Source organism: Melospiza georgiana, chromosome 5, assembly GCF_028018845.1.
Source record: "Melospiza georgiana isolate bMelGeo1 chromosome 5, bMelGeo1.pri, whole genome shotgun sequence".
Classification (NCBI taxonomy): domain Eukaryota; kingdom Metazoa; phylum Chordata; class Aves; order Passeriformes; family Passerellidae; genus Melospiza; species Melospiza georgiana.
This window is the reverse complement of record NC_080434.1, coordinates 24,114,719-24,140,085: the sequence shown is the minus strand read 5'-3', so window position 1 is coordinate 24,140,085 and position 25,367 is coordinate 24,114,719. Positions and strand designations below refer to the sequence as shown.

The 25,367-nt window shown below is 38.3% G+C and overlaps 1 protein-coding gene across 2 annotated transcripts in view; it reads left to right on the top strand.

The window, feature by feature from the left end:
- The window catches only part of CCSER1 (coiled-coil serine rich protein 1), a 616,342-nt gene extending 596,522 nt beyond the window's left edge, over positions 1-19,820 (top strand). Inside the window, exon 10 of one of the 2 annotated variants that reach the window (XM_058025090.1) lies at positions 15,742-19,820. In XM_058025090.1, the coding sequence (XP_057881073.1) occupies positions 15,742-16,227 (486 nt within the window). In that variant the 3' untranslated portion in view covers positions 16,228-19,820. The remainder of the gene's footprint in view (positions 1-15,741) is intronic. The other variant, XM_058025091.1, reaches the window with a different exon arrangement.
- The last annotated feature ends 5,547 nt before the right edge of the window (positions 19,821-25,367 follow it).

Sequence of the window (25,367 nt, the reverse complement as noted above, 5' to 3'; positions counted from 1 at the left end):
CACAGAGGATTTCGCCCTATATTGGCTAGCATAGCAGTGCCTGGTTTAGTTGCTCAATTTTAAAAGGTGTGGTTCCCAAGAGAAATATCCAGTAGAGAATCCCAAGTCCCCAGGGTAGAAGTATAAATAAATGTGGATGCTATGCCCTGCTTGAGGTGATTCCCTGCTTGGTAGATATCCTGTTACAGCCTCATGTTTGAGAACAATGCAATAATGAACCAGAGTTAAACACACCAAATACAGCCTGAGCAGAGACACAGCTGCTAAATACCGGGCATTTCTGAAATGGCTTTGGAATGCACTGCATCTCTCTGAATACAGACACAAAGCTTGGCAAGATAGGGACATTAGGGTTTTTTTTAGTACCTCACCCTTATAAATTATTTCATTCTCATACCTCATTTCCTTGTCTTCCCCTGATAATTTGTAAGAACGAGGATTCACCTCTGATTAGCATACTGTACTAAGAATGCCTAGTTAAAGACTCTGCTGACACAGTACAAATGGGAAGCTGCATATATTTTTCTTTTATGTGTCTATTTCAGATCAAGCATTGTGCATGCTAAAAAGTCAAGCTGTTGTTGCTTTCTACCAGTAATAGCCATAAATGTTAAGAATAAAGTGAAAATAGCTTAGCAAATTACCATATCTTTCTTTCCCAAGAGAATGAAATAACATAATAGGTATTGTTTATGGCACTGTAGACTAGTTAGATTTACTGTGCTTTTTATTTCACACCTACACTGGCTGTACATATATATAACATAATATTTCACATCTACACTGGTCAAATTCAGACAGTACATAATTTCAGCATTTCTAGCAACTTTATAGAAAATATTACCTGTGCAATGTGACCTGACCTGTTCCTACACTTCTTGTGGGTAGGAAATTCATCATTCTTTTCACTAATGTAAAGGATTTTTTCCTTTCTGCATTTTAAAATCTATGTGATTTTTTTCCTTCTCTACATCCATGAGGTTTGTTCTAGGCAACATTGTTTGAACACTATTTAATATTAAAAGCTCCACTGAGGAAGTAAAATATTTTTATTAAGAAGACTCTTAAATAACAATCAATAATATTTTTTCTGTGTAAATATCTACTAAACCTAGAGAGAGAAGTTTGAACTGTAGGTATATATTTTTTTCCTCATGTTAACGTACAACTCTGCTTGATCTTATTTAAAGTGGATATCGTGATATTTAAATTTTATGAGAATAAAGCTTTGTGGTTGTTACCAGGTTTTAAAAAAATAAGAAAATAGAAAATATTATATGTCCTTATTAGAGCTTTCAGGAGCATGTGTTTTAATATCAAGGAAAACTTACAATTGGTCATTTTGGTTATAGATTCCCATGAGGGTTTGTTGTTGAACTTACAGCATAAATTTAGATAAATCCACCGTTATGATTTCAAAGCAGTGGTGCACTTATCTTGAAATCAAATCTGTTGAATGCAGATTATTTTTCAAATACATTATTTTTAAAACGAAGAATCTATGTTTCTGCTATTTAGAAGCAGTTTCATTTTTGCATTGGCATGGGATGTATTTTTCTTCACTTTTAAAGATTTGTATTCACATACACCTTCAGCGTTGCTCTTCAGGTACTAAAAGGAGTGTTTTAAAAGCACTTTAAAAGTGCTTTTCTTTCTCCACAGCAACTGCTTATTACTTGTTTTCCTATATGCTTTTCTGAATTTAAAGGGAAGCAGTTTGAAAAGGTAAGATCCCCATTTCAATTCAAACCCATTTTGCAAAGGAGTCAGTCTGAGGGTTTTTGGGAACCCAGTTTACTCCATAGATCACTGCATCTCTTGGAAAGATTTCAAGTGTCTGTGTGTTTCCCAACATTTCAAGAGCAGATAGTTCATGGAAGGGGAATCACAGTGTCATGTCCCTGGTCAAGCTTGCAGAAAGAGCATGATTCCAGCTTTGGTAGTCTGCTCCTCTTCTGGCAGGGTTGTTCAAACTCTTTGGAGCTCAAGGCAAGAGCAGCTCTCTGCACTGCAGCCTGGCACTCAGGCACATTCAACATTTTCTGTTGTCATTACTCGACATATTGTCACTCTGACTGTTGGACAGATTGATTTTTGGCATAGAAGCAGCTGCAAGCTGGAAGTTGTTCTTCCTTGTAGCTGTTCCTCCCGAAAAATGAGGAAATGGAAAAAGGGCAAGGAAGAGAAAGATGAAACAGGGATGCTTCTTGAACCTGAGTGTTCAAAAAGCAGCAATGTTCAGTGCATTAAGGGATAACTGATGGGCGTGGCTGGGCTGTGTTGCAGGGCTGTGTTGGAGGTTTGGGGTAATCAGGGTTGGTGTAGAGCTTCTACATTTACTTTCCTTCCCTAGCACTATGCAGGCAGATGTCAGCAGGGCAGTTTGTCTGCTGAGAAGTGTGTAATTATTCCTCTCTCCATGAGGAGCCAGGAGTCAGCTGTTAACCTGTTTTGGCCCGTGGAGGTGAGCTGTTGAGCCTGCTCTGACAGGGAGCCTGGGAGCTGCTCATTGCACGTGGCAGGTACCAGTTGGTGGCTGTCCTACTGCTTGCCAAACTTCCTGAGCTCACTCGTGGCTCTCCATGCAATCGCTCAACCAGTTGGAGGGAAATGTAATCTTGAGGCTATCCTGGCAGTTGGAGTTGGGTTCCAATGTGCTCCAGTGCCCCAAAACTTGATTCATTATATTCTGGTTGACAGGAAAACGTTTGCGAATTGTACTTTTCAAAATTTCTCCTTGAGATTCCTAATAAGACAAGGGTGCTTTTTCAGCACACCTAGTTGTATAGTCATCAGCATATTTGTTTTTACTCCAGGACACCCTGCTAAATCAATCTCTTTCCACAGGTGAGGAAGGATTTTACTTTGGGATTAGAGCAGAGAGCTGTCAAACTAGTGCCTAAGCGTCTTCCACATCACAACAGAGATTGTGTTGAAGAGACCAAAATGTAGGTGACATGCACTAGCTGAATATCTGGAGGCAGCAGAGTGGGTGTGTGCCCTGAATTAGAGAGTATTCCCTGTTTCCTGTTATAAAAGTGAGGGGAGCAATTTGCCAGTGGCTGAGAGGCAGAAATCCAGAGGTGAGATAGCAGCTTGTAAGGTATCCTCTCCCAAATAATCACCTGTGCGTGGTAGTCTTAGCCTACAGAGCCTGCTTCGGGTTGGAATATTCTGGGAGTTGCTTGTGTGTGCTTTATAGGTTTTTGGGAGTTGGTGGATGTCAGTCAAATGTGAGACTATCTTTTATCAGTCCTCAAGGTGTGTGTTGAGTGTGTGCACTCACACTGTCCTCTTCCATGAATTTTAAACATTGCTCATCTTTTATCTCTCCTTGTATAGTTAATTGCAGTGTCTGGGATTTTGCCTTAGATAGCTTTGCTGTCTGTCTACAGTTTTCTTATCTACCTTGTAGCTTTCCTGAGTTGAAGCACAGTTTTGGCTATATTGACTCAATTTTTAGCTGTATTGGCTAAATTTTCAACCAGTTTATGTTGTTGGAACCCCTCTACCAGAAGGCAGGTTCATTGCCTGTGGATTACATTAAACTGACCCTTTGTAGGTAAGCAGCCATTTAAAAATATGTTTTGGCTGGTGAGGAAAAAAAGTGAGAATATCTGCAACAGTAATAACATTGCAAAATTGAGGAATTCGTCTTCAAAGGGATTTCAGTTTGCAGCAGAAAATCTGATAGTCAGGTCAGAGATCTGTCCTCTAGAGAGTGCTTTGAGAGCTATTTGTTGCTTGAATGGTTTGACTGCAAACCATGCAGGTCGTGCCACTTAAGCTGCTGAAAGCACTCGCCCCTTGGAAAAGTTTGTATTCCTTGCTAGATTTAGCTGTAAAGTCTTCTGGTCCTGTTTAGGACAAACCACTACTTCTGAGGTTCAGCCCTGGTGACAGTGGTGAGCAATAGTCTGTGATTTTTTTTTTTTTCAAGTGAAAAACTCACATAATGGGCTGTAAAGAAAAAAAATTGTAAACTTTTTCCCTAGGCTATGCATTGGAATAGAGAAGCAGAAACCAACAGAAGTATTCCAGTATTTTTGCCAAATTTTTTATGTCGGTTCTCCTAGAAGAAAAGGCAAAAAGTAAAATTCCAGTGGATGTTTTTGTTTCGTTTTGTTTTCTTTTGTTCATTTTCCCTTGCTGAGTTTGTGTAATATAGTTTCGCTGAAGGAAATAAGGAGCTTTTATGCTGAATATTTTGAAAATCTGCCTTTTTTAAAATTTCCCTCCTATTTCCAGGAAAGTAAGATAGAAAGGAAAGTTATTTTACTAAGTAACATGATCTTGGCATTGTAGGTTTGGGGTTTTTTGAAGTTTTGGGTTCTTTCTCATTTGAAGGCTGTACTGGGTTCCTCATGGTCATGCATCCTTTATAATCATTTGTGTAAGAGAATAGGGCCTTCAAATCATACATCTGGATGACTTAAATGACCAGAACTTTCTCCAGACTGGATTAGCTCCAAATCCAACCAGCACTTTCTCCAAGAATTGCATATTCCCAAATGTCTTAGACACTAGTCTCCTCTGCTCTGTAGGGACACTATCTCCTAGCAGCAGCTTTGTCAGCAGCAATATGCCTACTTTTTCTTGTTCAATGCTAATGTAGGATTTGTCACCAAAATATAGCAACATTTCCAGTAAGGACCTGGGTAGCATTGTTCTAAAAATATTTTAGTGAATTAAGAAGAAATAAAATACATTCTCCATAACTTCTAGTCTTCTAAATTATGCTGTAATTCCACCCCCTCTTCTAGATTACCTGATTTCACCAAGAGAAATCTATGGCTCCCACTACAGAAAAGGGCAAACAAGATGATTATAATAGCATTTTCTTGCCTTAAAATGCATAAAATACATGAAATTGTTTTACCTTGTTAGAGTTCATTTTCCTGGACACTGAGTAGTGTGTCTCATAATGAATGCTGTCCTGCAGTAGCTGGGTTAAAGAGAGCTGAACTGAATGGATCCTTAGAGAGGTATAGTAAAAATGCTATGAAATATTTTTCTTCTTTTGTGTTAGCCACTAGTGTAGGCAGAAAGAGGTTATTTCGTGTGCTTATCTGATGGGTTATTTTACCTATGTGAAACTGGATTTGTCTGAAATTACACAGTAAGGGAAATTTTCTATCACTGCCAACTATTGACAATTTAGAGATGTTAAGAAGATAAGGTTTTGGATATTTTTAGAACATAATGGATTGGTGGCAGCCAGCATGGCTTCGCCGAGGGCAAATTGTGCCTGACAAATCTGGTGGCCTTCTGTGACAGCATTGCAGTTGGTTTAGGGAACAGCAAGTGACAAAAATCTACCTGGGCTTGTGAAAAACATTTCACACTGTCCCACATAACATGCTTGTCTCTGAACTGGAGACACATGGATGTGATGGATGGAGCTGTCTGGGTGGTCCTGCCCAAAGAGTTGTGGTCCATGGCTCAGTGTCCACAGGAGCTCAGTGAGAGTGGTGACCTCAGGGGTGGGTGTTGGGGCCAGCCCTGTTTAACATCGCTGTCGGTGACAGGGACAGTGGGATTGGGAGCACCCTCAGCAGATATGGTGATGACTCCAAGCTGTGGGGTGTGGCTGCCACCCTGAAGGGAGGGATGGCATCGAGAGGGACCTGGACAGGCTGGAGAGGGGAGCCCACAGAAACCTCAGGAAGTTCAACAAGGCCAAGTGCAAGGTGCTGTGTGTGGGTCAGGGCAATCCCAAGCACAAACACAGGCTGGGCAGAGCATGGATTGGGAGCAGCCCTGCCCAGAAGGACTTGGGGGTGCTAGTGGGTGAGAGGCTGGGCATGACCCAGCCAGGGGAACTCACAGCCCAGAGAGCCAAACGTGTCCTGGATCATGTCCTCATCCAGAGCAGTGTGGGCAGCAGGGGAGGGAGGGGATTCTGCCCCTCTGCTCTGGTGAGACCCCACCTGCAGGGCTGCACCAGCTCTGGGGTCTCAGCACAGGTAGGACATAGACCTGTAGCAGCAAGTCCAGTGGAGGGCACAAAGATGATCAGAGGGCTGGAACACCTCTGCCGTGAAGACAGGTTGGGAGAGTTGGGACTGTTCAGCCTGGAGAAGGGAGCACTCTGGGGACACCTTACAGCTCATTCCAGTGCCTAAAGGGAGCTTAGAAAAAAGAGGAAGAGTGACATTTTACACAGACAGATAGTGACAAGGCAAGAGAGAATGGTTTTAAACTAAAAGAGGAGATTTAAACCAGATAATGGGAAGAAATTCTTTCAGAGGGTAGTGAGACACTGGAACAGATGGCCCCGAGAAGCTGTGAATGTCCTATCCCTGGAAATGTTGAGGACCAGGTTGGATAGGGCTTTGAGCAACCTGGTCTACTGGAAGATGTCTCTGGCCATGGCAGGGGATTGGAACAAGGTGGTGTTTAACATCCCTTCCAACCCAAATCATCCTGTGGTTCTGTGATTACATCGTTCAACTGCAAACACTCTTTTGTTAAAGCAGCTTCTCTTTCACTTAAATCAGTTGTGAGGAATCCTGATGGAGGTCACATTTCCTTTGCAACTACTTAAACCTCTTGGCTGGGAGTCCCTTTCCTCTCTCTGACAAGATTTTCTTGCTGTAAATACATTTGATGCTGATAGATGGGGATTAGAGAACAGAATTTATATGTACCAATTCCATACCAACAAGGCCAAAACATTCTCGGGTCATTGATTTAACAGAAAAAAGAAAAAAAAAGGTAGAGATGTTCCCTATTCCAAGAGAATCCTATTTATTCTTTTGCTATTGCTAAGATTCCCAATGCCTTAAAAAAAAAAAAAAAAAACAAAAAAACAAAACAAACTAGGCATGGAATGATTCACTCAGCATAAATTTATAACCATTATAGTTAGTAAGATCTTTGAAGAAAATATTTTAAGGTAAATTTCTCTGTTATGAATGAAGTGTGACTCACTGAGTATTGTCCTGTGGTGCAAAGTTCATACAGGTTTTTTTCCTGACTGAATCCTCCAGCAGGGAGTCAATATCTTTCTGGAATAGTAATGCTTCATCCTGTCATAGGAGTCCATTTCTTTATCTTGTTCAACACATTAAACCAAACAATTAAAGGCTAGGGATTGATTATAATTGTGTTATAATTTTTTTTGGTCCAGCCACAAGGAAAGGCTTAATTACAGAAAATTACTTTTGGGATAAAAAATATCTGACTACTTTGTGATATTTCATTCCTAAAACAGGTGCCCTCATATATAGATATTAAAGTAAAAAGAATATTTTCCCTTTCCCTTCAAGATTATCATGGTCTCAGTAATCTCATCATAAAACTAAAAAGTCAAGTCAGTTTAAGGGTAATTAGGATTTCTTTCCTTGTCATCAGGATAAAATTTGCCCTTTGTATTAGTCTGCTGACTTCTCCTTTGCAGACTGTTTATTGACCTGAGGGGCAGTGTCACTGAGTAATGCAACAGCAGCTGATCATCACTTGCCAATGTATGCAATTTCCCCTGCTCTAGTTGTAACTTCAGCCCTTATGGCTTTCAACAGTAAGGATGCTAATTTATGGAACTCATTTATGAAAATTTAATATAAAGAATTTTTATTGTTGTTAAATAATGTAATGAAAAAAGATGAGTGTTGGCTAAGTACAATCCATCTGGGGTTTGTGTGTTCCTTTATGAAAAAGCAAGCAGTGCTTATTTCAGATGGCAGACATTCATTAGAAATCTGATTTGTGGCATTCACTAATTGAAAGCTAGACAAGAAAGACCTGAACTCAAAGATAAATATATTTTATTATTTTCTTCACAGAAGGTACAATATAAAAAATATACAGAAACGCAGTTTGAGACCCTATAACATACCCAAGCTATTAAAGCAAAAGCCTCACATGCCAAAGTATTAGGATTCTTATCCTAAACATAACATCTGTAAGCAAAATATCTATAGTTTTACTTTCTTTTCCTAGAAGTATTGTTCAGATATAGAGAAATACAGGAAATAAGCACCTGTACAATGCATGTTAAAATCTTCCTGAGACTACCACTTCTAAGGCTGCTGTCTCCTGGTATATTATCTAAGGGAATACATCCTCATATGAATTTCATTTTATAGATGAAATTTCTAATATTCTGGGAAATCATGCTAGGTGATATTAGATTAAGAAAACATAAGTGTATAATTGGAAACATAGTAAAGACTAAGCATGTATGTGTTAGTAGTAGAAGTTGTCAAAGGTACTTGCCACCTACAAGTCAGTTGTAACTGAGATGATCAGGTACAGTGATCAGGTTTTGGTGATCACATGTCAGGCCTGGGGCTAGAAATGGACTTCCCATCTTTCAGAGAGCTGGTCATCAGTAAAATAGATAAGGCACAAGGCAGAGATCCTCAAACATGTCTACATGGCACATCAAATGCAGTACAGGGATACTGGCTTGGCTTGCATAGCAGTAAATGTCAGCTGAGCAGCACACACTTTCAGAAGGGCTAATTAGCACTTGTGCAGTTTTCCTGCTTGTAATTTCTGAGCAAACTCCCTTAGTGTTTCCTCAGGACCTTTGTGTCTCACTTCACTGCCCACACTGCACAAACTGTGGTCTTTTGAAGTGACCCTTGCATTCCCAGGAGCCACTTCTCCTTGCCCATCAGTTCATTTTGCACCAGTTATGCCACAGAGGACCTTGACTGTACACACCTGTGGCTTTGTATATGACTAAAAGCATGGCATAAGTGGCCCTGATTTCTCTTGGGTTGCACAGAGTCAGTGAGACCTGATGTGCTGGGTGAACATAGGGCCTATCCAGACCCCTGGAATGCAGCCTGGGAGGTCCAAGGACAAGTTTGACTTGGGCATCTTATTCTGGACTCTGCTGCCTGTAACCAGAGGTGGAGCCTGTGCATGAAAAGAGCTTAATGAAGAGATTCTCCTCATGGTTGGCTGCAATAGCTGTGTCTGCCCAAAGAACCTGAGGGAGATACAAGATCAGAAAAAAAGATGCTAAAGGCTTCTGTAGGAGCAGAAGTGTTATGAGAATTGCTGGAGATAGGGGAGCTAGTATTTGCTGAAGATAGGATGTTTCTGACATTAGGGATTTATCAGATTTTTTAAATGTCTTTAAAAGTCCATTGCATCTACAACAAAAGAAAAGTTCATTACTTTTTCCATTTTGACTTTCTGATCTTGGGGAAGATCTTAGATGTAGACTGAGAAACATAAGATATGTTATTTCACATAGAATGTCCTGCTGTTTGGTAGTTCTGTCATTGAAAGATCCACATTATTTAGTAGCTTTAGTTTTCATAAGTATTTGCAGGATTTTTTTAAATTTTAAGCCATAGTGTAGAAAAAGGTGTTCTTAGCATCTTCTAAATGAATTTTGTAGTATTTTTGAAGAATGTGATTAACAGCTCCAAAGTTCTAATTGTTTTATTTGGAAGGTGTGGTAAACAGTTGTAAAATGCTGCATCTTCTCCTTAGCTTTACTGATGAGAAAAATCTTCCACTTAACCCTTGCAGAGCAGTATTGAGAGTGCAGAGCAGTGATTTCCTGTTACTAGAAATTAATGGGAAATCCTTTGTTGCTTACTTCCTGCTTTATAAAACAGCACTAGATCTTTTACACCTTGTTATCTTAACTGTGCATTATTACTCAGATAAATAAAATTTGCCAAGGATAAATCCATGGTATGAGAAGATTAATATTTTTTTAAGCACTCAGTCTGTTGCTTCTCACGTTGTATCCTCACTACTATAAAATTCTTTTAGGATATTAACTCACCACTATAGTTAACTTTTATTCCATTTGCCTGTTTGTTTAAATTGCCTTATTGCAAAGAGGCAGCATTTTAGTATCTCATAATTTTTGCTTTCAGTAAGGAAATGGAAGCGTTTGAAAGGCACAAAGAAAAATGTTTGTGATTTATGTTGACTGCATTCATTTTATAAAGGACAACAGTAGAGATGAAAAATTGATCAGCAGCTGGTTCTTACTCATAACCTGTTGATAAAGTCCATGCCTTATTTTGCCATGCTGGACTTTATTTCTTTCATTTGTCCTGTGTTGCCAGAAGGCAGCATGAGATGTACAGTAGATGCAGGTCTGGATTGTAAAAGCTACACTCTCAGTCCAGGTGCTACTGAAATCAATAGGAGTGAGTGATTTTTAAGAGACTTGAATGAAGAACAATTACCTGCTGCAGCTAAATTACATTTTGTGTTGAATCATCTCTAGGCTGGAAGCTGGTAAGCACAAAAGTGAGGAGGTGTAGAAATTAAGAAGCTGACATAGTGACAGATGTGGCATATCAAAGCACTGAGTTAACCTGTGTTTTGGTAAATTAGATCTGCACTTTTATAAACTGTCAGAACTGCAAAAGGCAGCTGAAGGTGTATAAATTTAAAAGCATCATGAAGGGCTTCATCCTTTCCATCCTTAAAAGAAATATAGAGCTATAGCACCTTGTTTTGTGTCTGTACTCCTTTATGTTGCTTTATATTTTAAGAGTCTGGGCTAGGCTGCAAACTGGGACAGTTCTGTGGCAGGTGCTGCAATCCAGCTGAGACCTGACAAGGACCAAGGGAGCCATGCTGGGCCACGTAGTAAATATTGCATTGGGAACACGTTTTACCTTCCTTGTGTATCAGCAAACACAAAATAATTAAGCAGTAGAAAACATGATGGAATTGAGAAAGTCTTCAGGTTCCTGTCAGAATAATTGCTCTCTACAGTGTGCTTCCATTAACACCTCTGAAAGTGTAAAATCCTTTGGGGTGGTAAAACCATGTTCTTGAGCTACAGCATTGGTTGTCGGGGTGCAGCAGGTACACCGATGAGAGCATGTTTTGTTTGGTTTTATTGTCTATGTCTGTTGTCACAATGATGTATTTAAGAAAGTTGCTGTACTTGGAAGAATTACATTATAGGCATCTAAGACTCCCAAATGCCTCTGGGGCCAAACATCTTAAAAATCTGCACCCTTTTTGGGGTGTTTTTGTAATTCATGTCTTTTCCCGTCATTTTTTATTAGTATTTTATCACCAGACAGTCAGAAACAATATTCATTTTCAAATGTCCTGCAGCAGTGTTGTCTTGTTGTTAACTCTTGTCATATTTCACTCATTGGCTTTGAAAATGGAAAATGATGAATGGCTGCAGTGTTTTGTTTATAACATCTCATTCTGGAGTTTTCTGTAAAAGTAGTACATTTTCCTTACTTACCACTGGGTTTTTGAAGGGCCTTGGGTTTTTTTCCTTAATATAAGAAAAGGTTATTACACTTACAATCACAAAAATGAGTCCTCAAAAAATTATGGAAAGAATATTTTAAGAATATTGAGTTCCCATTTCGGTTCAATCCTAATTTATTTAGCACTAGTTTGGAATAATCAAAGCTAAATTATTTTGAACTTTCTTACACTTATGTACCTTAAAACAGGAGTGATCATGATAGAAATGGACTAAAATTGTACAGCCAATCAGATTTTATTAAAATAATTTTTTTTCCTTTTTGGGAAGTAGACTCAAGCATGAAGGCATGCACTTCTTGTGAGTGTGTTTAATATCATCAGGAAATTCAAATCCAGATGTTTGCTTAAAGGTTAAGACATATTTGAAACAACAAAGGAGGCCTTTTCTTTCTGCTGCATATATTTAAAACGGGCTACTTTTGAAAGAAATTTCAGAACCCCATTTGCATCCTAATTGCAGCCCATTTCCTGAGTCCACAGTTAGGCAGACTATAGAGTGGCATTGGGGATTTCTGGGGCAGAGAAATTGTTGGTTCTAGCTGAGCTACCGAAAAATAAAAGGGAAAAAGATGAATGGATTTTTTGCTTCAGCAGCCACCAGCTGGCAGATCGGCTCCTTGGAGCTCTGCCAAGCAGCAGTTTACAGCAGCCCTGCAGCTGCTCTAGGCTGGGCTGGAGCACGACTGGCACCAAGCCACCTTCAGCTTTGGACAAGGACTCAGCCTTGGAATTGGCCAACAGATGCGCTGGGATTGTGGCTTTGCTCGCTCATGTCTGATGCTCAGGGAACGCGGTTGGTACCTGAAAGTTCAGTGCTGGGAAATTTGCCTTAATCACCTACAGGAAGATAAGGAGAAATAGGTTAAAAATAAATGTTTCACTTGGTCCAAAGTTGGTCTGGTTTGGGAGTTTTTTTATGCGTCTCATTCTGGGACATTTTTCTTATTTTGCCCAGTTCATGAGGATCTGTAAAATAACTGTAAAATTGACCAGCAAGAAAATTTGGTTGCACTGCATTCTTTCAAAGTAAATTACCTGAATTCAACAAAATAAGAATTAATTAATTTCAATCCTATACATTGCAATTTTTATAAAAATGTTACAATTGTACCAAAAAATAACTTGCATGAAAATCAAACCAGCCCTGGACTCTTTATTGACAATATTCTGGAGGGAGAATAACGTCATTGGGATGAGGATTTCTTGTTGATTTTGACTCCTGTCTGACAACTGTTCTGTCTTTTCCTGATTGGAAGCTGTTCTTCTGTAATTTATCATAGATAACAACAATAGTATTGGGTTTTAGCAGTGTTTCATTAAAGTCTCTGCTCATTTGATGTGTAACTATGCACCTGATAGAATGAATCTCTTTCCCTGTTAACCATCTTATTATCTTATTGCTGGAGACAGGACCAAACCAATTTCTTAAAATTATGATGGCATATTCTGAATTTCTGTTGGTGTTTTAATGTAGGTAGATTAGTTCCTAATTTGTCACCACCTGGTGTTTGTTTAATTATTCAATAGGAGGGGAATTTCAGCAAGTTAGAGTTTCAGAGAACTAAGACCTTCCCGAACCACATGTATATTATTAAACATTTACTGATACATATACACACTTTGACTCCCCCATCGGCCAGTAACCAGAAGCCAATATTACATAGACCTACAAACCAAGCATTTATTTTCTAAATGGAAAATATTTCAAGTGAACTATAACCTTGATAAGGAAGAGGAAAGAAACACCCCAGTGCTAGATAGTCATAACAGCTTTTCATCAAGTTAAAAAGCAATAGGTAACAGCAGGTGACAATAATCAACTGAATTTAGGTATAATTTTGCATTAAAAATCATGAAAATATTGTGGACAACTAGATGATGATGAATGAACAATTTCATGCTGTTGCCAAATAAAATCACTAGCCTCCTGTTGGAGTAATTACTAAGAAGCAGATGAAGAAGTCCCTCGTAGGACACTAATAGTATTTGTTCTGCTTCATAATGGTGGGGGGTTACCTTGAGTACTGTACTCCTGAGCCTTCTACTTCCAGAAAAAAATAGTGGAATTATTGAAGGGGATCTGTAGGGAAGAGAAGTGTGAGTGACTCAGAGTCTAGCAGATGAGTCCTATGAGAAAAAAGCAATGTGATATTTTTTTTATTCTAGAGCAGAGAGGATTAAAGGGTTGCTTGACAGCATTCTTTGAAACCATAAACAGGTATTCAAGATCAAACAGCAATTCTTTCTTCATTTTCATGAGAGAGAGAGAAGGAAGGTCTTGAAGCCAGGTAGATACAGTTTAGACATTAGGAAGACCTTTTCTAAAAGTAAAAGTAATATAGTGAAAAAATCTTAGAGGAGAAGGCTGTACAGTTACGTTGATGAGGGTCCTTAAACAGATGATTAAGGACCATCAATGTCCAGAGGGATAAACTGGGGTTAACCAGAAGCTCAGGACAGACTGGAGGTCTCCCAGTGAAGTGCCTCTAAAGGTCCTATATCAATCTTTAAGTTTTCAAAGATACTAGGTGACATGTTGTAACTCCTGAGTCATTCCCTAAAAATAAATACTTGGATATTTGACAGGGAATTAAATTTGACTCTTGTCCCAATAGAAATATTATATTTACTGGCATGGAATTAAATAATGGATGGATGGATGGATGGATGGATGGATGGATGGATGGATGGATGGATGGATGGATGGATGGATGAAAAGTGTTTGAACTTACAGACAGGTCCTCCCAAGAATGATATCCTAAGAATTAAATGGAATTTCATTTCAGCACCTATGTGCTGCAGATGTAAAAACTGAAGTCATGTTTTCCAGAAGTGTTCAACTCCCCTTTATAAATCTGTGTGCAACCAGCACTGAATAAAGTAGGAAAAAATTATGTTCCATTCCTAATAATTTTTTTTTTTTTAATATCATCTCTGATGCCTAAAATGCACTGCAGTCCTTATACACAAACCTGCATATGGCTCTGCATGGAATCATGACCATTAGCCTGCAGTAAAAAAAGGGTTTAAGCTATGAATACTGACAGTATCATTCTTCTGTGCTGCTTAAAATAGAAATCCGTGTCAAGTGATACAATTAATTCTGAAAAAATAGATCTGAGTTTCCTGTGGAATCTTGGAAAGACCATGAAAGTTTTTTAGCCAAATATTGTTGGAAGACTTGCTGTTTTTTTTTATTCTCTCAGCTTTTTTCTGCAACATCAGAACCCGTAAGTCAATGTAAATGTCAAGAAGCTGCTCCTGTGTCCTTTCAGATTTCTGTGCGGAAAACATGTAAGGAGTCAAATTGGACATGTGTTTCAAATTAACCAATTGCTTTAACCATTCCCTGGGAAAGGGTACCATCATTTCCTCCCTAGTCAGGTGTTCTAGGGACAGTACGAAGCATCCACCAGGCACACACTGAAGTCTGCAGTGATCTGATTTCCCATGCACAGATAAATTACCATAATTCCAACAAAATCAGGTGCATGCATGCTTGCACATCAGAAGTTGGTAACATGCTAGAATCTTTCTTACATTGTATTTTTTTCCAGACAACTGGAAAAATATAAATAAAAATATAAATAAAATTTGTGCTCTCCTGTAGCATGCATTTGACTTGTAAATACACAACAAAACACCTGGATTCAAGGGACAGTGAAAATTGAACATGTTCAGAGCTTAACCGAGGTATGAAGATATTTACAAAATACATTCTTTATATTTTGTAAGGATTTGAGAGTATTAAGTGTTGAACTCTATGCTATCAAAATTCTCTTTGTTTCATTATGTGAAATGCTTTTGAAAATCTGCTTACAATTCATGAAAACTTCTTATCCATTTATTATGTTCTGAAAAAGAAATTCTCCTTTGATTTAAACTATTTTTTAAGGAAAATGGCCAAATCATTTCCTGTAGAAAACATTTTTCAATCCTAGTGCTATTAAATGTGAATGAAGTTTTTGAAGTTTTACCATCTATTGGAGTCGTCTTTCATTTTAATCTGCCAGACCCATGTGCTGTTCATGTGTAGTGAGGAGTGGTTTATGTACTCCACACCATTTCTCTACTGTGTTCCATTGGCAATTGTCGCAGGCATCTTTTCATTAAAATCCTTTCTTTAGGATTTTTCCTGTTGAAGCTGAGAAGTTTCAGCAACAAATGTAAACACTGGTTATCTGCTGCTGTGGAATGCAACAGGTGGATCTGTGATTGGTCTCCTGTGGATGTTTGGATTTACTGACCACTCACGGCAGAGCTGCTCTTGCTCTCTGCCAGGACACAGATCTTTGTTAACATTCCTTTCTATTCTATTCTTAGCTTAGCCTTCTGAGAAACCTTTTCCTTTCTATTTCTTTTTAGTATAGTTATAATGTAGTATATATATCATAAAATAATAAATCAAGCCTTCTGATCATGGAGTCAACATTCTCGTCTGTCTCTCATCCTGCAAACCCCTGTGACCACGGTCACAGCTAATACTTTTTGTTTTGTCTTCTTTTGTTTCCCCAGACTACATATCCAGTCAGAACGGTGAGCCAAAACCTCAGCACAAGGGACAGAAAGTCAGCACTTACTCCCACCGAGGACCCTTTTAGACACCCACCGGGCAACCAAGCAGCAGCGTACGAGAGCAAGAGCTGCCAGCTGTCCAATTTGTGTCTGAGCAGCCTCCTGAAGGAGAAGGAGCTCGTGGAAGCCATCAAGCACACGCAGGGCACGTACGAGAGCCTGGCCCCAGAGGCAGCCCAGAACGGTTTGGCTGTCACGGCCGCCGGCCCAGCCCAGGCCGCGTCCAAGGCCGACGGCTTCCCCGCGTTCCCGGGAGCTCCCAAGGACCAAAGCGCTGTGCCTCGGCAGCACAGCACCTTCACAGGGAGACTGGGACAGCCCCCCAGGGGACCCATCTCCCTACACATGTACAGCAGGAAGAACGTTTTCCTCCACCACAACCTGCACACGGCAGAGCTACAGACTTTAGGTCAACAAGATGGCTAACAAGGTGCTTATTTTCTGGCCATGGAAGGAGAGTTGATTAAAGAGGGATGTAAGCTCACCTAGAGCTCTGTCTTCAGTTCTCATCTGCTGCTACTTTCATGTGGAAAAAAAAACCAATAAAAATTTAACTTTGTCTGTAGGTTCCATATTTTCCCACCTTGGACTGAGGCAAAAGGATGAACGCGATTGTTAAATATCTGGGCTGATTTGTCATGCAGAAGTCACCATGAGTTAATAAATGGGACCATTTGGCTGGCACTGCTAGTCCAATATTGGCTAAATATATTTTACCCCTCTATAAGTCACTATGATTCCCTGAAGTTCTAGAAGATGATCTTAAATAAAACCTGTATGTTTAATAATATTACTGTTAAAGTAGATGTGAGGAATAAATAGATAAGTAATTAGTAAACCCTCTTGAATTCCATGGAGATTAGGGAAATAAGGAGTCAGAAATCTTTAAGGACCCTCTTTTTACACATTTTTTTTAATACAGTGAAATTTGGTAACTTACAGAGTGTTACCACTTCCTGCTGTATGTGTTTCATGAGTGCCTCATGCTACAAGTGGAGGAAGTAATTGATTTTCCTCTAACAGGTTCATAGAGAGTTGCCAGGTATTTGAGTCAGTAAATTGGGTCCCAGACTGAGGATGTCAGCTTGTTTCCTCAACCTCCCCTTCCCTCTTCACACTTCTATTTAGCTACATTTCTCTGAGTGTTTCGGTTCTATGAGGGCATGTCAAGTGGTGGTGATCTTTGTGCTTTACAGGCACTGTAGCGCTCATGATGCGATGTGACATTCTGCTGTGTAATTCATCCTATAATTTCATTCCACTTCCCAAACCAAAAATGTGTGAAAGCCTAAAGTAAGAGAAATCATCTTATTACCCAGGCTGAACAACCTGCATCAGTCATAATTTCTGTGGGCTGTATCATCTGCACTTCAGGACCTGTTGGTTTACACCAGCTCACTGGGTTTGTTAGTCTTGACATGTAACAGACAAGTGAGATTAATTTATTGCCTGGTCTCCAGGAGTATGAAATAATCTGAACATGCCACAGAACCTGGAGACCTGTTGGTTGCAAAATATCTGGTTTTCCCCTCTCAGAGGCTTGAGAATCTCTCAGTCAGTTACTCCAAACATGTCAAATATGTGAAACATGACACTTTCTGGTGCAGGGTGATCTGTTCAAGTTACAATGGCACGTGCAGTGAGTAGTTTAAAAATAATTTGGCACATTTAAGTATGATTGAGGCAGATCTGAGACAAGTCACTTCTCTCTGTAACCAGTGATTAATAAGGAAAGACAAGGTTGCAGCGCATTCTCACACACAGAAACAAGCCATTGTGACTTAACAGATAGCATATAATGAAAAATAAAGCTTCTGTAGCCACTAAAAATCTGCAACTTTTAAAAGTTGTCACATAGAATGTGTGACATAAAGACAAAATTTTACCTAGTCTTAAATATATCTGCTTCACTACTTAATATTTGGATTATTACAAGGAAATTTTATTTACAAGTCTTGCCTAAACTAAGAAAAAAAAATAGACCATTATCTTGGCAGATATTCTGTAAAGTAACTTCAGCAGCCTGAAATTTCAGGCTTCTGTTTATTGAGAAATTTATTTTTATTAGAGCAGAATGTATTACATTATCTGATATTGAAGAGAGCAGGTTTTGTCTAAATATTCTGTAGTGATAATTTTGGGTATCCAGAGAGGGATACATAAGAACCAAGACAAACATTTGCCAAAATTCTTCATGTTCATGAGTGCATTGCTACTGCCAAAACAGAATGTGCAAAAATTGCAAACACAGCTTTACCGAATTAACTGTGGGTATTCAAGACTCCCAGTCCTGCATTGAAACTCATAATTTAAAGTCTACCAAGCAAGTTTAAAATAGTAATAAGATAATTTCGCTACTCAGAATCACTTCTTCTTACCAATAACTTAAAGTCATGGTAGATTGAAAGGAGACTATTAATTCTTGCTATCAATTCATTTCAGTATTGCTCATCTCAAGAGCTCATGTATGCAATTCAATTTCAGATCTGTAAATAAATTAAACAGACACTGTAATCAAGGAATTTTTTTCCAGGATACAAATGTACTGTACTATGTTGAAAAAAAGCAAAGCAAAACAAACCAATACCCTCTTCAGTTTTAGGTTAGGTACTGTATCTATAGTTGTTTTTTTCCTGGGAAAATGGACTTTTGGATTACACTTTATTAAAAAAAAAATCCATCTATAAACTTCAAAAATAGCATTTCAAATGCTACTATTTTCTTGGAGAATCTTTTATAGAGCTGAAACTTAGAAAAACTGGAAAAAAACAGTTCAATAAATATGAGGGATATTTTTAAAATGTCATCTTGAAGCTGTTTTGTATCAGTATTTTCAGCAATGTTATGTTATTTGTAATACTGAGTGTAAATCTCACCCAGAGAAGGGTATTAGCCACATGTTAATGTACAGTACAGCAGTAACTGTAAAAGAGGTCCTTTCTTTGGTCCTCTCGTGTATATAGGAAATCATAAAGCAACAGCATGTGGACATTCTTGCAGTGAATTGCTTCCTTTGTACTAAAAATCTCTAGTTTTTTAAGAGTTCCATGTACAAAATTATTTATACATTTCTCCAAGGCTGTACATATCCAAAGACATGACACCGGCGGAAAAGGCATTTATTATTTTTTTCCATGGATGTACCTTTCTTCCCCTCTTTTTTCTCTCTTTCTGTACTACAAAGCATAACTGCAAAGTTTCTGCTTAAAATGACTTGTTAGTTCCATGTCTTTCAGTGTGATAGAGGGCATTATAAGGAGGAGAAAATCCCCAAAGAAAAACTGTTCCCACTTGAAGCAGTGTCCGTCCCACTTTTTTAGAGCAATCACTTGGCAAAAGAAACCTTAGATCTGTGCCCTAAATATTTTTTTGATAATTTACCAGAGCCACACCTGAAATGTGCTTATCATGATCTCTGACCTTACCCTGACTAGGACACCTTCATAAGACTTAATAACATGCTAGGGGCAGCCCTGGTGATAAATTCTTGAGATGGAAGGAAAACATTTGTCCAATACTGTTTTTATGTTTGGCCTCAGAGCAGTGGAAAGAGGTTTTTTTATAACTTGTGCATGCAGATGAAGCTCAAGCTTTGTGCTTGTGCATACTGAAAAAAGGAACCTTGCCACGAAGCTCTCCTCTATTTAGGCTATTTAGTAGCATATGAAAGCATCCAGCAACATAAATTTCTGCCACCTTTCCAGGCATGCCAGCCCTCTCTATGAAAATGAAACAGCCAGAATAGATGCCTTTACTTCAATCCAGACTTAATGGTTTTTTCCACACACCTCCACATAAATGTTAGAAGAGCTTTCCTTATGTGTCTTTTTTTCCTGGAAATTGTGAAAGGGTGTTTATCCAGACTATGATGCTCAAATGATGTTTCAATAAATATTTGAAAGCTTACCAAAATGTTAATATTTGTCCTACAGGGTCATTCGAGTCATTACAGGTTCATTACCAATAAAAATTGGTGGTTTTCCCTTTCCAAAGAGCCAGTTTGGAAGTAATGATTTCTGTCTGTGCTGTTTCACTTTATACTGTTAAATACACAGTACACTTTTCAGACTAATAAAAATAAGGTGTTTACAAATCAGTAGTGTGCTTTACATGCCCTAAGAGTTGTGCCATATCTCCACTGGTTTGATTGGTATGACACTGTCTTTGATTAGGTTCTGCTGAGTTAAGTCACCTGATGATTGGGATTGTGGCCTTTAATCCAGCTAGTCTCAGTTTATGCACAGGAGTTCTCTAAATCTGGAAATCTTTCCTGGGTCAAAAAAGACAAGAAAACCATCTAAAAAAAGCATCAGATCATGATCTATGGTGAATGCACTTCTTTTTCCCCTTCACACTCAAAAGCAAAAAAACCCTGCAAACCCCTTTGTACATCTGCACAGTTCACAAATGAACTAGAGTAACATCTAACAAAAAGCAAATTCTTTAAATAAATACCTGGAGAAAAATGTACAGGGGAGTCTTCTCACAAATATTTTGTAAAGGTGATACGTTTGTCAATATTGGGAACTTCTCTATCTGAGTGCAGTAATGAAATATGTTCCATGGCCTCTATCAGTCTCACCCCAATGAATCTTTTTGGAGGGAGAATTTGCTGTTTGAAACTTGCTCTAGAGAAAGCAGGCACTACAGTGTGAGAAATACATTGAAAGTATTCCCTCAGCTGGGAATAACACACAGCATCCTTTCCAGGATGTATCTGAGTGCTCTTCAGCCAGCAAGAAGTTGACAGAGATTCCTCAGGAGAGCAGCCTCAAATCATGCAGACCACCGTGTCTTTAAACAGTCTTTACTTTAACATGTCCCATATAAGACATTTCTAAAATAATATAGAAATTTCAGCAGCTGCAGAACACCCCTTGCTGGGTTGTTGGGGGTTTTTTTGAGATAAAAATGCCATGTGCTTGTTTTAACCTTGTAAACTCTGTTTTAACCAAGCAAACTCTGTTTGCTTGCTCAGTGGTGATCTGCCCAGGAGGTGAGAGTTCATCCACTGTAACAGATCTGATCCTAACTCCTCACAGAATAAAGACATTGGATATCCTCCCAGAGGAGCTTGAGATTTGCAATATATTTTCAGTCTAGAAAAATCTGGATTTAATTATCTTCTTCTTCAATGACCTTCAGTTGTTGCAAAGTCAGTAAAAAAGAAACTTACTTATTGAAGTATTTTGGAAAGATTTTGTGTTTAATTTTTATTTTAAAATACACTTAAAATTTATCTCCCTATATCTAAAGACAAGAAAATAAAAAAGGAAAAGAAAAAAAGAAAAAGCTTTTATCAGCATATGTTTCCCATAAATCTGTGATTGTCACTAGCCACAGCTGTCACTTGCATTCTGTACAGCTGTGAAATATTTTTGGATTTGTTGGTTTTGTTGCCTTCATTACCTGGAAATCATTACCTCTAGTTCTGGGTGTTTTTTGCCATCAATCCAATACCTGAAACACACAGGGAGGGCTGTTGAGGATTTCTGCAGAGGTAATCCTGCTACTCTGAAATCAGTGCAAAAAGAAAATACCTGGAGGTCTCTGTGTGTTTCCTGGGGATGGAAAACCTATCCTGAGTGATCCTAACTATGAAGGATTTGTGAGAATCTGATGGAGGTGGCAGATATCAGATCTGTTTCTACATCAAGGTAAAGGTTGTAGAACAGAAAATACTCCACTGAGAAGATTTTTCTAGTGGGCAAATACTGTCTCCTTATATTCTGTATCTTGACCCTTTCTGTCTCTCTGGATTTCAGGAACATCTCCCTTAGGTATGGAGTTGTGATGACTCTGTAAGACAGGATGCACCACAGTGTTTTTCCTGCTATGGGAAGGCTCCACTGGATTTTTTTTAGAATTTAAAATACCTCATCATTAAAATATTTTATCATTTTCCCCTAGAACTGCTGTTCTGCTGGGGTAGTAGAAAGCAGTGCATTCACAGAAAATGTCCCTTTCACGTCTGGGTAGGCTGTGTTAGGTGAGTTGAGGTCACAGCTGATTTACATCCACCCAAAAACTGTCAAGACTTACTTATGCACCTACACAGATAAATACATTGCCAGGTTTGACCCTGCTTTTTGTCACATTGAAAAGGCCCTAATAGTGTCATTTTAAAACGCATATGGATATCAACAGTAGTAGTAGAATTTTAATTTATTTTGAATTTTCAATTTTATGTCAATGCACTTTATAGAATGGTTTCATATTAATTACACAGGGACTTTTATTTTTTTCTAACCTAAACTTGATTTCAACAGGGTTCATAATACTCTACTTAAATTTAAGCATGTAAGCAGTCCCATAAAACAGTCAAACCCTCTTCTTTAAAAAGCTAACTCACAAATATTTTTTCTGACATAAACAATGTCATTCATGTTTATTGTTTGAAAGGTATGATGTATAAAAAGTATTTTTCCTAATATCTAAATATAACAACTTTTCAAACACTCCACATAAGTAGAAAAGACAAGAAACGGCCTTCATACTAAAGTTGCTTGTCCAGCTATACCATTAGGCTTTGTTTGCCAAATCATTAATTACTTTTTAAAGAAAATCTATTTGTTTTCCATGGTTAAGAGTGTGAAAAAAATAAAATGTTTTAGTACGTGCTCTACAGAATGTGTGGAGAGATGATCAACATCACAAGGAGAATATAAGCAATCAAAGTCCTTAATCAGTGATTCATCTGATGTGTTTTAAGCAAGAGGATCAACAGGATATAAAAAATCTGTGTAGGAGGAGAGCAGATGTTTTGTTGCTCAGAAAAGTCTAATGGAAGGGTGAAGGCTGACAGATTAATGGCTCTTTTTCTGTTCCAGGGCTGGTGGTGCAGAGCCATTTGCTGTGAAATAACACTGAGGCAATATATTTATGAAGTGAATCTATTGGAATAGCAAGAAATGAGATAAATGAAATGTAATGTAATATTACGCCATATCACATGGGGCCATGCTATATTACATGGCCCCATGTAATATTATGCCATATCACATGGCCCCATGCTATATTACACCATATCACATAGCCCCATGCAATATTACATGGGGCCATGCTATATTACGCCATATCACATGGAGCCATGCTATATTACATGGCCCCATATAATATTACACCATATCACATGGCCCCATGCAATATTACATGGGGCCATGTAATAGTACGCCATATCACATGGGGCCATGTAATATTATGCCATATCACATGGCTCCATGCTATATTAAATGGCCACGTAATATTACGAATATCACATGGGGCCATGCTATATTACATGGCCCCATATAATATTATGCCATATCACATGGCCCCATGTAATATTACATGGGGCCATGCTATATTACATGGAGCCATGTAATATTACAGCATATCATATGCCCCCATGGTATTTTACACGGCCCCATGTAATATTACGCCATATCACATGGCCCCATGCTATATTACATGGGGCCATGTAATATTACGCCAGATCACATGGCCCCACGTAATATTACATGGGGCCGTGTAATATTACATTTTCCTTGAGGTTCTTTAATTGCTTAATGAGAACTCTAGGTTGAAGATATTTGTTACTGTGCTAATAATAAAGTACAAACACCTGTGCAGAACATTTTATTAAAATCTAAAGATTATATACAAAAATTCTACTGTCTTGCAGGAAAACAAACAAACAAACAAAACAATTCTGCCTTGATATTTTGCAAATTCCTTATTACACTATTTCCTGGGTGTCCAAAGAAATTTGCTTACACAACATTTCTCAATTCCCTACTCCACTTTTCAGTGGTCCTTAGTGTGAATATAGCAATTTCCATGAATAAAATTAGGCTTCACTTCTGGTTTTTTTCTCTTCACTGTCTTGTCCCACTACATCTTTTGCTTTTACAGTATGTGTGTATTTTTGTGTTGTCCATCCCAGGTTTCAACTGAGGATATTATAAAGCACTCCTCCAATTTGCTTCATTTTCCCCATAGCATATCTAAATGATATGTCTTCACCTTCAAGGGCCAAAGTCATTCATATTACTTTAAGTCAAATATAGAAGAAATAAGCAAACTTACACATCTGTAAGGCTATAAAGTATTTGTCATCGCTAACAGCAGTGTGTAAATACAAGAAGCATGAAGACCAAAGTGATTGCTCATAGTGTCATAATTGAGTTCCATTTCAGCTTTTCCCTGCATGTACATAATGTACACACTGCATTCTCAGACCAGGAGGTTTATTTGTTTGGGGGGTTCTGCTTATTGGTTTGGGTTTGTTTGGGGCTCTTTTTGCATCACTATCAGTGCACCATTTTCAGTGCCTGCTTTGAAAGCCTCAGCTCAGCTTCCAATTCTTCAGCTAGAAATGGCTGCAGCTCATTTCACAGTACTTAGATGCCTACTACTTTCTCAGTAATACTGTTTAAAATATATGTCTCACTCTAAGCTGTTTCTTCCTGTTGCTATCCACTCTTGAATAGCTGCTCCATTTCAGTGCTGTTTATAGGAATTCTTTGTAGCATTTGGGTCCCTGGCAGGAATATGAAGCTTAATAGCTTATTTGACTTTATATATAGTCTTGCAAGGAAAAATAAAGCTGAAATAGTAGAAAAGTTTTTAATCTGATATTTTTCAGTGAATTTAAATTACTGTATTATCAGCGTTCTACTAAATGAAGCTAAAGAAACATCAAATTAGATGCAAGTTCTGGAAAGTGGAAGATTCTTTGAAATTAGCACAGGTTATGCAAAGTGCTTGGGAGCTAAGCAGCCTTTCCCACATAACATCACTTCTATGAAACTTGAGCATGTCCAAAATAATGACCAGCTTAATCTTTGTGTTGTGATGGGCTTTAAAGTGCCTGAAAATGTTTTCATAGTTACATTATATATGTTTTCTTGCTTCCTTGTAAAGGATTCTCTTCTTTTATGAAATGACAGGACAGGAATTTATTCCCTGTCACAAAAATGCCTTAAAAGCTACTGATTACTGAGAATGAAACAATATTCATCAGACAGCAGAGTAATTCCTCAATTAGCTTGTATGCATTATAATTCATAATATTTTATGTTGTGATATCTCAGAAAATAATATGAATGTTGTTGCTTTAGAAAAACTGCGCATCAGAGAATGAGCTAAGCCTTAAGCATAGTTTCAGGTTGAAAAAATACTAATATGAAATTAAAGGGAATTGATCTCTGATTTTTCAAGTGTTGGAAGCACACTAATAATCAGCATAGCTCAATTTCACTCGATGACAAACATGAAATACTTTTTCTAAGCATATTAAATGTAATTCAGAAAAGTATTGCATACAGTGACTGAGTGCAAGTCAGAGTAGTGGCAAACATGATTACATCTCCATGCAGCACTGCTGCAAGCACCCTGATGCTGTGCAGAGCAGTGTCAGAGGAATCAGCAGCTACCCCTAAGCTGCATTCCAGCCCTGCTTGCAGCACTGGCCAGATGCAGATACTGCTCCAAATTACATCAGTTATTTTAATCCATTTCTCCTTCCACCCTTCACTTTTTTCCTCTTTTCATATTTCCCTTATTACAACTTTCTCTCTGTACTC